Source organism: Nyctereutes procyonoides, unplaced genomic scaffold, assembly GCF_905146905.1.
Source record: "Nyctereutes procyonoides isolate TBG_1078 unplaced genomic scaffold, NYPRO_anot_genome, whole genome shotgun sequence".
NCBI lineage: Eukaryota > Metazoa > Chordata > Mammalia > Carnivora > Canidae > Nyctereutes > Nyctereutes procyonoides.
In genome coordinates, this window is record NW_026575120.1 from 2,917,552 (window position 1) to 2,933,549 (window position 15,998).

At 38.1% G+C, this 15,998-nt stretch overlaps 1 protein-coding gene across 1 annotated transcript in view; it reads right to left on the reverse strand.

Annotated features, from left to right (window-relative positions):
* The window catches only part of LOC129516100 (uncharacterized), a 67,091-nt gene extending 52,212 nt beyond the window's left edge, over positions 1 to 14,879 (reverse strand). The window contains exon 1 of the mRNA XM_055335448.1: positions 14,790 to 14,879. Within this exon, the coding sequence (XP_055191423.1) occupies positions 14,790 to 14,879 (90 nt within the window). The remainder of the gene's footprint in view (positions 1 to 14,789) is intronic.
* Positions 14,880 to 15,998: the final 1,119 nt, after the last annotated feature.

The following is a 15,998-nucleotide window of genomic DNA, read 5'->3' on the forward strand; positions in this document are numbered from 1 at the left end:
CCAAACTCATTTGCTACTCTTCCCTGATGACCCAGTCACTCTGCCTCTAGTTGACTCCTCCAACACACTAAACTCATCCCACTTTGGAGCGCTTGTACCATTTGTCCTCTTTGCCTGCTTGCTTGTAAGGTTCAATGCTCAGATCTTTTTATGACTGTCACTTCTCACAATTCAGGTCTGAGCTTAAATATCCGTTTATAACAGAGACCCCAATCTAAAATAGTCATCCATCATCACCTTTTTGATATATCACCCTACTTCTCTGCTATTTCTTTCTTTTTTAAAAATTTTATTTAAATTCAGTTTGCCAACATATCTGCTATTTATTTCTAATAATGCCTTTATATTCAAAGTCTAATTTGCCCTATGTTAATATTACTATATCACATTTTCTTTGATTAGTATCTGCATAACTGATCTTGTTTCCATTCCATTATAATCTTAATCTTGCGTTCTAAATAATGTTTTCAGGTTTTCTCCTTAAAAAAAGAAAAAAGAGCTTTTTATTTTTTTGTTTTTTAAAATAAGCTCAATGCCCAATGTGGGGCTTGAACTCACAACCCTGAGGTCAAGAGCCACATGCTTTACTGACTGAGCCAGCTAGGCACCCCATTTTCTTCTTGAAAGTAGAGTACAACAAGTTGGCTTTATTTTGTCTTCCAATCTGCTAGTCCCTGGGTTTTAAATGATGAGAATAACTAAATTACATTTGTGATCATTAGTGTATTCATACTTATTTCTTCCAACTTATAGTCCATTGTCTATAATCTTTTTTCTTTGTTTTATTCTGTCTCCTTCCTTGTGTTCTGTTAATTTTTTTGATATTCCATTTCCCCCATTTTACTAATATTGAAGTTATAAATTGAGTTTTATTTAGTATAATAATTTGTCTCAACTAAAAAATCTCCAATTATTTATACAAGTTATTATTACAATTCTGTAATTAATTAGTGTTTCTATTTCCTAGACATAACATTACAAGGACTTTAGGGTGCCTTAATCCACTGTTTAAAATTCTTTTATATAGATTATTTTCTACAGAGTTACTTTTATCAAAAAACTATTATTAGTTTTACTATCAACTCCTAGTTAAGTTTTCTAACATATTTTTAACAGTGTTTTCACTTACTGATACTGTTTTAGTCTCATTATTCCTCCGGGGTTTACATTATAAAAAATAAGTATTTCAAGATCTATGAGCTCTAAACTCTCTTACCTAGTCTTTGTGTATTTGAAATATCTTTGTTTTGCCTTTAGTCTAAGATGATTATTTGGATGAGTGTAATATCCTGTTCTTTTCCCATAGTACTTTGAAGATATTGTTCTATTATTTTTTAGTTTTAATTAGTGCTGTTGAGAAGTCAGCTTTAGGCTAATTTACAATCCTTTATAGGTAATCTGTCTTTTCCCTCTGGTAAACGTTAAGAATTAAAAAAAACAACAACAACAAAACTTTGATGATCTGCAGTTTTTATAATGCTGTGCCTAAGTCTGAGTTTATATTTATATGCCATTCAGTTTTTGTAGGAAACATTTGATCTGAGAAGTCGTGCTTTTTAAATTCTGGAAAATTCTCAATTCTATTCTTGTCAAGTATGGCTTCTCTGACATTCTCTGTTGTTTTCTTTTGAAACTGATTGAACATGCTTTGCAATCTTTCAATCTTTTACCCATATGCCTTAATTGTATTTTTTATACTTTTTAAACTCTTTATCTATGAACTGAGTTTTGAATACCTATATTATTGCTGTGTTACTTCTCTCTTCAATTGGGTATGGGGTAGAGTTTATCTCTTATGTAGTTCTTTAATTCAATGGTTAATATTCATATTCAAAGTTTCTAAATTTTTATGCGTTTTATGTATCTTCATTACATGCTGATTTTTGAAGGATTTTAGTTTTATTTTTATCTTGTTGAGCTTTATCTTGTTGAGCTATTTTAAAAATCTTTGTCACACTGTTTCATAAATTATTTTCAGTTGAGCTGATTTCATGTTCTGAATTTTAAATTCTGTTATCTATCTTTATTAGCTTTTGCTTGTGTAGTGTTTTAGTTTGTGGGCTAATTTCGAGTGTTAACTTTCTTTTCTCCTTTCTGCCTCCTTAGCTGTCTGGCTGTTCTTTTTTAGTTTTGTATGTACTTGCCCTGATCCCACTTCAAGCCAGAGTTAGTCTCCTCATGACTGTTTCATGGCTCTAGGGACACCATGGCTCTAGTTACCAAAATCTTAGCTGGCTTGGCTAAGTTCCTGGTCATTAGGCCATGTGTTTATTTTCAAACTTCTGGAGGTCCACAGGTTTCCATAAAGTCACGGTATATTAGTTTCCCCAGGCTGTTGTAACTAAGTACCACTAATTGGGTGGTTAAACAACAGAAGTTTATTGTCTCATAGTTCTGGGTTCTAGAAGTCCAAAATCAAGGTGTTGCTGGGGTTGTTTCCTTATGAAGGCTCTAAGAAAGAATTTGTTCCTGCCTTTCAGCTGCTGGTGGTTTCTGGCAATCCTTGACATTCCATGGCTTTTAGAAACATCATCTCATCACTGCCATCATCTGCACATTGTGTTCTCCCTGTGTGCATGTGTCTCCAAATTTCTCCTTTTTATACAGACACCATCATATTGGATTAGAGTGCACCCCACTTTAATGATCTCATTTTAACTTGATTGCCTCTCTAAGGACTCTATCTCCAAATAAAGTCATGTTCCAAGGTATCAGGTGTTAGGACTTCAAAATAGGAACTTCGGGGGAACACAATTCAATCTGTCACACATGGCATCAAAAGCTTCCTTGAAGGTATCCTTTTTTATCTTTTTAACTTACTATGCTGCTGAGTTTGAGCTACAAACCTAGCTTCAGACTCTCATCTCAAGTGGGGCATTTTGGTTGTTTTTGACTCAAAAGAGCTAACCTGGGCCCAAAGTGGAGCAAATCCTTAGCTTCAGATGTTCTTGTTATACACTGTCAGTTGTCTTTCAATTTTTTATCTATCATTATTGTATGTTGGGTATTATGATATGTTGTAGTATAAACTGACACTCATAGTGATACATTTTCCTAGTTCAGTTGCAACAAAAATGCTAAATTGGAGATCCCTGGGTGGCTCAGTGATTTAGCGCCTGCCTTCAACCCAGGGCATGATCCTGGAGTCCAATGATCAAGTCCCATATCAGGCTCCCTGCATGGAGCCTGGTTCTCCCTCTGCCTGTGTCTCTGCCTCTCTCTCTCTCTCTCTCTCTCTCAATGTCTCTCATGAATAAATAAATAAAAACTTTTTAAAAATGCTAAATGAATTAAACTTTTGGAACTAAAGTCACGTGACACACATGTAATCAGAGTAAGTTTGGAAAAATAAGAACAACAGATAATGGAGCTAACATGAACTGCTAGATATTAAAACATATCCAAAAATCTAGTTATTGAAATAATATGGTACTGACAAAAAGACAAATAGAATAAAATACAAAGCTCAGAAACAGACCCATGTCCACAGAAGTATTTTGGAGATATTTTTGGATTGAAATTCAAGTTAGCAGGATAAATATGGGTTACTCAATATGTGAATGTATTTGGTTAACTATTCAGAAATGTGAAGTTAGAATTCTGTGCCTCTCAACACAATGATAATTAAATGTTAAAAAGAATAAGATTACTTGAAGAAAATATAGTTGGATGTTAATTAAAACATAGGCTTAGAGATGATTTTGCCAAAGGAATAGAAAAGAGAAGGAAGTCATAAAGATAAAAAAATGTATTAAAGTGACAAAGGAAATAGTAAGCTATAAATTAGGAAACTCTAAATATATAGAGAACACTTGGAAAATCCTAAAAATGAGACCAGTGCACCCAATGGAAAAATGAGCAGGCAGTTCATTAAAGAGAGTTAAAACAATAATGAAAATATTAAAAAGTAAAACAAAGATGAAATAAATAAACCCATGTAGACCAAGGACCCTCATACATTTGCTGTAGGAGTTAAGTTGAAACAATCATTTTGAAGAGTAGGTTCACAATATAAAATGTTTATACCCTTCAAATTTACATATTCTATGAGTTTGAACTAAGACAAAAGTCAATATGTATACAGAGATTAATGTGCAAGATTATTTATCATAGTATTAAAAATAACGGCAAAATTATAAATGGCCTAAAGGATATATGTGACTTATTATATAATTTATGGTGTGTGCATGAGATACAATGATTAAATTAAAAATCACATTGTAGAAGGGTATTTACTGATTTGAAGGTATGTCTCAAGAAAGAAATCGTGTCCAAAATATTATAAGTGTATGTGTATCCATCCATATATACCTGAAAATATATACATCCACATCTTATTTTGTTAGTAGTTATCCTCGGGTAATAGGATTATGTGTGGTTTTAATCCTTGCTTTTATTTTTGCACTTTAACATCTTTCTGCATAGACTATATATATCTTTTGTAATGAGAGGAAAACAACAACAGTTTCATAAAAACATTGGCAGTCAGAAAACTTTTTCCTTATTTTTAAACCAAACCTCTTGTGCTACTGTCAAGATAATTTTTTTTCCTTTTTCTATCTTCAGTTGAGATCCAGAACAGCTAATTACTATCTTTGTGCAGAATATCGCCTATACATTACAACTCTCAGGTATTCTAGGACTTTTAAAATTGCCTTCAACCTTCTTGTATTTTGGGTAATCAGTTCTTCCGGAATTTTATCTTATGTCCATTTTCAAGTTTTTCTGATCACTATGAATTTTTTAATGACTTTCTGAACTTTTAGATAACTAAAAGTCTTCATAATCAGATAAAATATAATGCATAAAAATTGTCAACATGGCAAATTGAGGATCTGCTCCAGAGAAATGCCATAATAGAAAGTCAGTGGTTAATGGTAAAAAACAATGGTAAAAAAACTTTAGTGTGGGCAAAGCATCCTGTATCCATGTCTCCTGGCAAAAATAGGACTCCTGTGTGCAGAAAGAGTTAATGTAGCTTCCCAGTACACCTAATTTATTTCTAGAAACTATGTTATGCACTTTGGAGAATTTGGCTCACCATAATATAAGTTCCTTTGCTAATAGTATCAAGAATAAAAAATCTCATTTTCCTTTTTTTATAGTTTACTTCCATAATTGTTTATTTTTCTACTGCTCACATATCAAGTTAGTTTACTGCATAAAGTCTCGGTTTTGGAGATTTTGAAGATTGTCAGTTTGGGCTGTTATAGGCTATTCCGAATGCAGCTTGATTAAACTAAAACTTCCAGATCAGAAATTTTAATGATGTTACAGATAGGAAAAACAGATTGGCTCATATCAAAACATATTTATGGACTTCGACATATACATCTGGTAAATTTATAGTTAAGATCAATCTCTCACTGAATTATGGAACTACATTTAGGATAGGCAAATACTATATAGTATATTATACATTAATATCTTTTAAAAAAAAACACAATGAATTTGAAACTCTCCCAGTTTTTCATTTTATTCCTTGTTCCCTGCTGTATTTTCATCAGAAAATAAGACTATACACTCCACTGTGACATATTGCAATGATAAGAATTATTAGATTTTGTTCATGTAAGGACATAATAACACCTATTTAGATAAATGTCTATTATTACTCAGGTTTCAGCTTCTTCAACTAGTTACAGCTTACACAGAAATATCTCCATTAACCTTATCTTTCATGCCAATCTGTGATGCTTTATATTTTTGAAAGGGATTCTCCTAAGCCAGAAAATAATCTCCGATTATAAATTAAGCCCTTTCAAAGCTGCATGAAATTTTAAGACCAATGTACTTCTATTTAAGAAACAAAAATACAGTACAGTTCGAATTGCAGTTTGAATTGTGTGACTAAGAATGTAACCCTCATTTTTATGAGATAGATACAATATTTTCTTGTATTTTCATCAACTCTTAGTTTGTTGTTTGACTCTTGAAATATTTTTTGCAAATTAAAGTTTCAATGCATATAGATTTATACGCAATGAAAAGTTTGGTCTAGAAAGTTGTACAATGAATTATTTTATACTTTTTAGTACTTTGGCAATCCAGGGCTTTGATTCGAAGTGTCCACTAACTTTAAATTTTTGTGCTGGTTAAAGACAACCTAAGGATGGTCTTTCTTCACACAGAAATTGTCACAAGTTTCATATAAACACAAATGCTTTTTTCATTCCTTATGTAATCTTGGGTAAGGACATTGAATATTATAGCCTTTCTCTTTAAGAAATGGGATCATCATGTTTTGGAATGTCTGGCTGTGTTTGAGGAGATCATTGAGAGGACGGGACCTCTGATGTCCTTACATGATCTTGGAGCTAAACCGGGGCAATAGGAGGCTCATCACCCCTCCCCCATCCTTATAATGTACATTCTACTCACCAACCCCACTGGGAGAGCCTGAGCCTTTTCAAGGACACAGCTTTGAGATAGTAGTGTATTATTGAGAGCATCTGGAGGTACACGGTGACTGAACCCAGGTAAGGCCTCTAAATAAACTCCTAAGGTTCTGGTTGGTAAATTTCGTAGTTTTTTTTTTTTTTTTTTAATCTACTACCCATCAATCTGGAATGGTCTCTTTCCTCTGGCCTCTCCTTGCCCTCTGTGTACTGGTGCTGGTTTCAGATTTCACCCTGGAAGCTCCAAAGTTTCAACACAATAGACAATGATATAAATTTGAAATGTACAGGTATCAACTACATGGTTTCTTGCTGCCTAGAACTTTTGAATATAACTTTATATGTCTGGAAAGCTTCCTCTTTTATGAGTCCTACTTTCACTTGTAGAAGCCAGAAAACCTGTTCCCATCTTCTTTTGCAACTGGAGCCCAGACATGGGTCCTAATCCCCACCAATCACATGTGTCAGTAGGTGAATCCAATTTGGAAGTAAGCATTAACTTTGAGGAAAGATGCGCTGTGCAGAGTCTTTCTTGGGGGGGCTGGGAGGAGGAAGGCAGGCACCTGAGGATGGGATGATACTGGAGGGTGTCTGGTGGGGTACTAGGGCAAGGATGGCATTCTGGCTTGCACTAGAAGCACTTGCAATTGGGTTCTGTGCAACAAATAAAAAAAACTCTATAATATCTATAGCTTGTTAGTGGGAGCACGAGTGGCAGTGATTTCTCATTCCTCCTTCTGTGGAGTGATTCAGAGGATTATTTCTGAAAGTTTAGTGTTAAATCTGGTTCTCCAGACCTCCTGTTTAATTTTTGCCCAATAAACTCAATAAAGTAGTTTTCTTTAAAGATTTTATTTATTTCAGAGAGAGAGAGAGACAATAAGCAGGGGGAGCGGCAGGCAGAGGGAAAGGGAGAAGCAGACTCCTGGTGCAGCAGCGAGGACAATGTGGATTCCATCCCAGGACCCTGAGATCGTAACCTGAGCTGAAGGCAGACACTTAACTGACTGAGCCACCCAGATGCCCTTGTTGTCTGTTTCTGCTCGAGCAGTCATAATCAGCTTCTGTGGTTGCAACTGAGATTTCTACAAAGATCATTACTAATTTCTTTCTTACTGTAAATATTTTTTACATGGACATTTGATTTTTATCTTCTCTCTCAGCGTACCAGTTATACTCTTTTTGAAACATTTTTAGTGGTTATCTTAGAGGTTCCATTATACTTTCTAACCAATCTAAATCCACCTTCATTAAAACTATCCTGCTTCATGGGTAGTGTAATTAAATTAAAAGTATTCCCAATTCTTCCCTCCTGTGTTCCATAATGTTTCTGCTCTGTATATACACCCAGTCCTAAATATAATCACACAATGCAATCCTGCTATTATGACTCTAAGCAGTTATCCTTTACATCTAGTGAGAGTAAGAAAAAATGAGAGATTTTATTTATTTAAGTTAGATTTGCCAACATATAGCATAACACCCAGTGCTCATCCCGTCAAGTGCCACCTCACTGCCCATCACCCAGTCACCCCAACCCCCCTGCCCACCTCCCTTTCTACTACCCCTTGTTTGTTTTCCAGAGTTAGGAGCCTCTCATGTTCTGTCTCCCTCTCTAATTTTCCCACTCATTTTCCCTCATTTCCCCTTTATTCCCTTTCACTATTTCTGTATTCCCCAAATGAATGAGACCATATAATGTTGTCCTTCTCTGATTGACTTATTTCACTCAGCATAATACCCTCCATTCCATGTCAAAGAAAATGGTGGGTATTTGTGGTTTCTAATGGCTGAGTAATATTCCATTGTATACATAAACCACATCTTCTTTATCCATTCATCTTTAGATGGACACCGAGGCTCCTTCCACAGTTCGGCTATTGTGGACATAACTGCTATAAACATTGGGGTGCAAGTGTCCCGGTGTTTCACTGCATCTGTATCTTTGGGATAAGTCCCCAGCAGTGCAATAGCTGGGTCGTAGGGCAGGTCTATTTTTAACTCTTTGAGGAACCTCCACACAGTTTTCCAGAGTGGCTGCACCAGTTCACATTCCCACCAACAGTGCAAGAGCGTTCCCCTTTCTCCACACCCTCTCCAACATTTGCTGTTTCCCGTCTTGTTAATTTTCACCGTTCTTATTGGTGTAAGGTGGTCTCTCATTGTGGTTTTGATGTGTACTTCCCTGATGGCCAGTGATGCGGAGCATTTTCTCAAGTTGGCCATGTCTGTGTCTTCTTTGGTGAAATTTCTGTTCATTTCTTTTGCCCATTTCAGGATTGGATTGTTTGTTTCTTTGCTGTTGAGTTGAATAAGTTCTTTGTAGATCTTGGATACTAACCCTTTTTTGATATGTCATTTGCAAATATCTTCTCCCGTTCTGTAGGTTGTCTTTTACTTTTGTTGACTGTTTCTTTTGCTCTGCAGATGCTTTTTATCCTGGTTAAGTGCCAATAGTTCATTTTTGCTTTTGTTTACTTTGCTTTCATAGATGTATTTTGCAAGAAGTTGCTGTGGCCAAGCTCAAAAAGGTGTTGCCTGTGTTCTGCTCTAGAATTTGATGGATTCTTATCTCACAAGAATGATCTTTCATCCAATTTGAGTTTATCTTTGTGTATGGTGTAAGAGAATGGTCTAGTTTCATTTTTCTGCATGTGGATGACCAATTTTCCAAGCACCATTTATTGAAGAGACTGTCCTTTTTCTAGTGGATATTCTTTCATGCTTTGTCAAATGTTAGTTGATCATAGAGTTGAGGGCCCATTTCTGGGTTCTCTATTCTGCTCCATTGATCATGTGTCTGTTTTTGTGCCAGTACCACACTGTCTTGATGATCACAGCTTTGTAGTACAACCTGAAATCTGGCATTCGGATACCCTTGGATCTGGTTTTCTTTTTCAATATTCCCCTGGCTATTCGGGATCTTTCTGATTCCACACAAATCTTAAGATGATTTATTCCAACTCTGTGAAGAAAGTCCATGGTATTTTGATAGGGATTGCATTGAACGTGTAAATTGCCCTGGGTAACATTGACATTTTCACAATATTAATTCTTCCAATCCACGAGCATGGGATATTTTTCCATCTCTTAGTGTCTTCCTCATTTTCTTTCAGAAATGTTCAGTAGTTTTTAGGGTATAGATAGATCCTTTGCCTCTTTGGTTAGATTTATCCCTAGGTACCTTATGTTTTTGGGTGCAATTGTAAATGGGATTGATTCCTTAATTTCTCTTTCTTCGGCCTCATTGTTAGTGTATAGAAATGCCACTGATTTCTGGGCATTGATTTTGTATCCTTCCACACTGCCAAATTGCTGTATGAGTTCTAGCAATCTTAGGATGGAGTCTTTTGGGTTATCTATGTACAGTATCATGTCATCTGCAAAGGGGGAGAGTTTGACTTTTTCTTTGCCATTGTGAATGCCTTTTATTTCTTTTTGTCTGATTGCTGAGGCTAGGACTTCTAGTACTATGTTGAATAGCAGTGGTGAGAGTGGACATTCCTGTCTTGTCCCTGATCTTAGGGGAAAAGCTCCCAGTGTTTCCCCATTGAGAATGATATTTATGGTGGGCTTTTCATAGATGGCTTTTAAGATGCTGAGGAATGCTCCCTCTATTCCTACATTCTGAAGAGTTTTGATCAGGAATGGATGCTGTATTTTGTCAAATTCTTTCTCTTCATCTATTGAGAGGATCATATGGTTCTTGTTTTTTCTTGTTGAAGTGATCTATCATATTGATTGCTTTACCAGTGTTGAACCAGCCTTGCATACTGGGGATAAATCCCACTTGGTCATGGTGAATAATATTCTTAATGTATTGTTGGATCCTATTGGCTAGTATCTTGTTGAGAATTTCTGCATCTGTGTTCATCAGGGATATTGGTCTATAATTCTCCTTTTTGGTGGGGTCTTTGTCTGGTTTTGGAATCAAAGTGATGCTGGCTTCATAAAACACGATTGGAAGTATTGCATTCCTTTCTATCCTTCAGAAAAGCTTTAGTAGAATAGGCATTACTTCTTCTTTAAACATTTGATAGTATTCCTTTGAGAAGCCATCTAGCCCTGGACTTTTATGCCTTGGGAGGTTTTTGATGACTGCTTTAATTTCCTCACTGGTTATTGGCCTGTTCAGGTTTTCTAATTCTTCCTTTTCCAGTTTTGGTAATTTGTGATTTTCCAGAAATGCATCCATTTATTCTAGATTGCCTAATTTGTTGGCATATAGCTGCTCATAATACATTTTTAAAATCATTTGTATTTCCTTGGTATTGGTGGTGATCTCTCCTCTTTCATTCATGATTTTATTGAGTTTTTTTTCTTTTTAATTAGGCTGGCCAGTGGTTTGTCTATCTTAGTAATTCTTTCAAAGAACCAACTCCTGGTTTTGTTGATCTGTTCTATAGTTCTTCTGGTCTCTATTTCATGGAGTTCTACTCGAATCTTTATTGTCTCCCTTCTTCTGCCTGGTGTAGGTTTTACTTGCTGTTCTTTCTCTAATACCTTTAGGTAAACATTAGTTTGTATTTGAGTTTTTCCCGATTTTTTGAGGGAGGCTTGCTTGTATTAAGATATATTTTCTTCTTAGGACCTCTTTTGCTGTATCCCAAAGATTTTGAATGGTTGTATCTTCATTTTCATTAGTTTCCATGAATCTTTTTAATTCTTCTCTAATTTCCTGATTGACCCATTCATCTTTTAGGAGGATGCTCTTTAACCTCCATGTGCTTGAGTTTCTCACAAATTTCTTCTTGTGATTGAGTTTTAGTTTCAAAGCATTGTGGTCTGAAAATATGCAGGGGACAGTCCCAATCTTGTGGTATCAGTTGCGACCTGATTTGTGACCCCATATATGGTTTATTCTGGAGAAAATTCCATGTGCACTTGAGAAGAATGTGTATTCAGTTGCGTTTGGATGTAAAGTTCTGCAAATATCTGTGAAATCCATCTGGTCCAGGGTATCATTTAAAGCTATTGTTTCTTTGGTCATGTTATACTTAGAAGATCCATAATTTGCAGAAAGTGCCGTGTTGAACTCTCCTACTATTAGTGTATTATTATCTAAGTATGTCTTTACTTTGGTTATCCATTGATTGATATACTTAGAAGCTCCCACATTAGGGGCATAAATATTCATGATTGTTAGGTTTTCATGTTGAATAGACCCTTTAAATATAATATAGTGTCCCTCTTTATCTCTTATTTCAGTCTTTGGGATAAACTTTACCTGTCTTATATGAAGATTGCTACCCCAGCTTTTTTTGAGGACCATTTGAATGGTAAATCATTCTCCAACTTTTCATTTTCAGGCTGGAGGTGTCTTAGGTCTAAAATGAGTCTCTTGTAGACTTCAGAGATAGCTCTTGCTTTTTATCCAGTCTGAAACCCTGCATCTTTTGATGGAATATTTAGCCCATTGACGTTCAGAGTAACTACTGAAAGATATGAATTTAGTGTCATTGTAATACCTATTCAGTCCCTGTTTTTGTGGATTATTTCTTTGGGCTTCCTCTTTCTTTTACAGGTTCCCCCTTAATATTTCTTGCAGAGCCGGCTTGGTGGTCATATATTCTTTAGGTTTCTGCCTATCTTGGAAGCTCTTTATCTCTCCTTCTATTCTGAATGAGAGCCTTGCTGGATAGAGTATTCTTGGCTGCATGTTCTTCTCATTTAGGACCCTGAATATATCCTGCCTGCCCTTTCTGGCCTGCCAGGTCTCTGTGGAGAGGTCTGCTGTTAATCTGATATTTCTCCCCATATAAGTTAAGAATCTCTTGTCTCTCGCTGCTTTAAGGATTTTCTCTCTATCTTTGGAATTTGCAAATTTCACTGTTAAATGTCGAGGTGTTGAGCAGATTTTATTGATTTGGGGGGGGGAACACTCTATGTTCTGGATCTGAATGCCTGTTTCCCTCCCCAAATTAGGGAAGCTCTCAGCTATGATTTGTTCAAATATACTCTGTGGCCCACTCTCCCTCTCAACTTCTTCTGGAACCCCAATTATACATAGATTCTTCCTTCTCCGGCTATCATTTATTTCCCTTAGCCTTTCCTCATGGCCTCTTAATTGTTTTTCTACTTTTTCCTCAGCTTCTTTCCTTACCATCAACTTGTCTTCTATGTCACTCACTCTTTCTTCTACCTCATTAACCCTCATTGTTAGGACCTCCAGTTTGGATTGCATCTCATTTAACCGATTTTTAATTTTGGCCTGATTAGATCTAGATTCTGCAGTAATGAAATCTCTAGGGCCCTTTATTCTTTTTTCCAGAGCTACCAGTAGCTTTATAAGTGTGCTTCTGAATTGGCTTTCTGTCATCAAATTGAAATACATATTTTGTAACTCTGTGGTAGAGAGTACTGTTTCTGATTCTTTGTGTGTGTGTGTGTGTGTGTGTGTGTGTGTGTGTGTGTGTGTGTGGTGAATTCTTCCTTCTAGTCATTTTATTCAGTGCAGAGTGGCTGTATGAGCAGGTTGAGTTAAAAATATCAACTACAATCTAAGTAAATTCCACCCTAGGTGATTCTGATGAGAGACCAGAAAATGAAAAAGAAGATCAGAACTTAATAAACCAAAAGGACCACTAAAGTGAAAAACAAATCTTAAAACAAAGTAGTAAAAATAAAAGGCCCAAAACCCCAAAGAAGAAGAAAAATGAAAAAGAATAAAAGAAAAAATAGGTAAAGAAAAAAAAGAAAAAAAAAAGGACTGAGATAGTGGTGGTGAAGAACTGGTAGTGGAGAAAGAATGTAGTCTACCTGAAGAGTCCTAGAGGATGATCCTCTTGGTTCTGAGTGTATTTTGTTCTGTATGTTAGATGCTCAATCCCAATTTGTATAAACCAGCAATACCTATAGAGGGCCCCAACACTGACCACCAACACATACACAAGATAAAAGGGGGGGGTAGAATGGGAATGAAGAGAGAATATAATCTCTCAGAATGAACTGGAACAGTATTCCATTTGGTTTTGGGTGCATGCTGGTCATATTTTAGAAGATATTAACTTCCGCTATTGTAGAACAAAATGAGGCAGAGAAAACAAACACAAAACAAAAACCCATATCTTGTATATCTCCCCAAATTAAATTGAATATGTTGAAGGGAATCCATAAGTGAAAAATATATCTAAGACCTGTAATTGTAGAAATATGAAAGTCAAAAGGGAAAAAACTTAAAAATGAAGAGCTGGCAAAATATTGTAAATAAGGTGGAAAAAGATTAGACATATTGGAAATTTTTAGTCTGATATAAAAGAGTTACAATGGAAAAAGGAAAAAAAATAAAAACAAAGGGGGACCCTTTAGTTCTATATACTATTTCCCTTGGTCCTGGAGCTTTCCAGTGCTGCTGGGTCAAGAATTTGCTGTCCTGCTCTCTCCTTCCAGCTGGTCTTCTGGTCGAGGGGCCTGCTGTGTTGATTCTCAGGTGTGTGCACCCAGGGGGATGCCCCGCCCCCTGCCAGGTGCCGGACTCCGTGGGAGCTGTTGACCCCACGAGGCCCCTGTCCCCTGGTGGCCCCGCTCAGTCCCAGGCACAGAGTGACACCGGGAGGAACAACCCCACTGGCGGCGGTCGGCTCCCCAGCCCTGGAGTCAGCTCCCCAGTAACTACCGCAGCTCCCAGTCCGGGGGCCTGGATGCTCCGGGGCGGGGCGCTGACCTGCACAGCTGGGGGCACCCCAAGCAGGAGCGTCCTCGCTGTCCCGGGCCCTCCCCGCCCCGCCTGTCCTGGGGGAGCGCAGGATGGGGCCGTGTCCCCCGGCGCCCCAGGCTCCATCCGCCCCGCTGGGCTGGCATCGCGCTCCCGGCCATGGTCCCGAAGGCAGCAGGTACAGCCCCCTCCGCGGAGCCCCCCGACCCCCGGCTCCTCCCGAGGCCCCGGCGGGCGCTCCAGCCCTTTACCCGCTGGGCCGCGGGGTGCGGCGCTCTCCTCTCCCCGGGCGCCCCTCCTCTGTGAGTGACCCCGGGGCTGGAGGCCCCCGCCCCCGTGGTCCTGCCCGGGTCCCTGCGAGCACTTCCCCCGGGAAGGGTCAGGGGCGGATTCCTAGAGTCCCCACTTCTGGGGCCGGGGGGGGGCGGGGGGTAGGGCTTTCCCGTGGGAGGCCCTCGCCGCCCTCTTAGCCCGGCTCCTCGCTGGGCCCTCCCCCCGGGTTCTTTGTTATTTATTTATGTTTTTCTGCCTTCCTACCTTGTGAGAAGCTAAAATTTTTCTCTCTGTAGCCTTCCAGCTGCTCTCTCTTTAAATCTCAGGTCAACTTCGCAGGTGTTCAGGATGGTTTGTAAGTCATTAGGTCAATTGGTGGGGCCGGGGCAGGTGAGGACCCCGCTCCTCTGCCAGCTTGCCCTGCCTCCTGAGAGATTTTATTTTACTTCAATTTATTGCATCACCATAGCTTTTTCTTTCTTTGTGTCGATCTGGGTTTCTGAACCGTTAGGGTACTGTTGCTGTTGTTTTTCTACTTGGAGAACTTCGAACATTCTTGCAGGGAAGATCTGGTCATAATGAATTCCCTCAGTCTCTGTTTTCCAGAAATGTCTTTATTTCTCCCTCACATTTGAGGAGAGTTTCCATGGATATAGAATTCTAAGTTGTTGTTTTCTTTTTTCTTGCAACTCTGAAAACATTTCCTTGCACACTCCATCAGAACCTTTGCAAGTCAATCATAGTTATTTAGAAATCTGTTTTTATAATTCCAATATCTGTGTCATGTCTAAGCCACAGTCTGATGGTTTCTCTGTCTCTTCAGAATTTTTTTGTTTGGTCCTTTGGCACGCATGTTAATTTTTGTTGGTAGCTGGACATGTTTCATGGTCTAATGGGAACTGAGGTAAACAGTTGTGAAGATTTAAGTTAATGTGGCCAGGAGGTGAGCTGTATTTAATATTTGTTGTAGTTATAGGTGGGAGAGGTTTAAAATTCCTCTAGTATCCTTGGTTTTGGTGTCCCTTCTTGCCTTTGGACTCCTCCCTCTAGAGTCTGGGTCTTGGCATTTTTTTTTTCCATTGTAATCCACTGTTACACCGGAGCCCTGTGTGTGCTGGTAAGATGTGGGATAAGGAAAGTACTGTATAGTGTTTTGATTAAATGTCAGTAGTTTAGTGGGCTTTTTTCCCTAGGTCATGACCATCACAGGCATTGTTCCAATAGTATAGCTTTTTCCCCTTTAGGTGAGACAGGAAGGCTAAAGAGGACAGAGTTGGGTAGATGCCCCTCCTCCAGGTGGAATAAGGCTCTGGCAAAGACTTTTCCCCTAGAGAGTGAGCATATTATGAAGAACACACTGGGCATATTTCATATTACTCTTTTCCTCCTCCTGTTAGAGTCAAGAGAATATCTTTCTTGATTTTTTAATTGTAAGTTGCTAGTGCATTTCCTAGTGGTAAAATTCAATAAATATGAGGTCCCCTAAATCTGGTGCCCGTGGAGTTTCCCACTTTCATTCTAGTTTATACTCAGCCTCCAGAAATTTGTTAAAATTACCATTTAAGTATTCCTGTCACTTTACAGTACTAGTAGCTTCTGCGCTAGGTGAGCAGATATCAGCTGTGATCCTCCAGATTTAGGGGTGGGCATTTGTCCTGCAACCACAGTTCTCA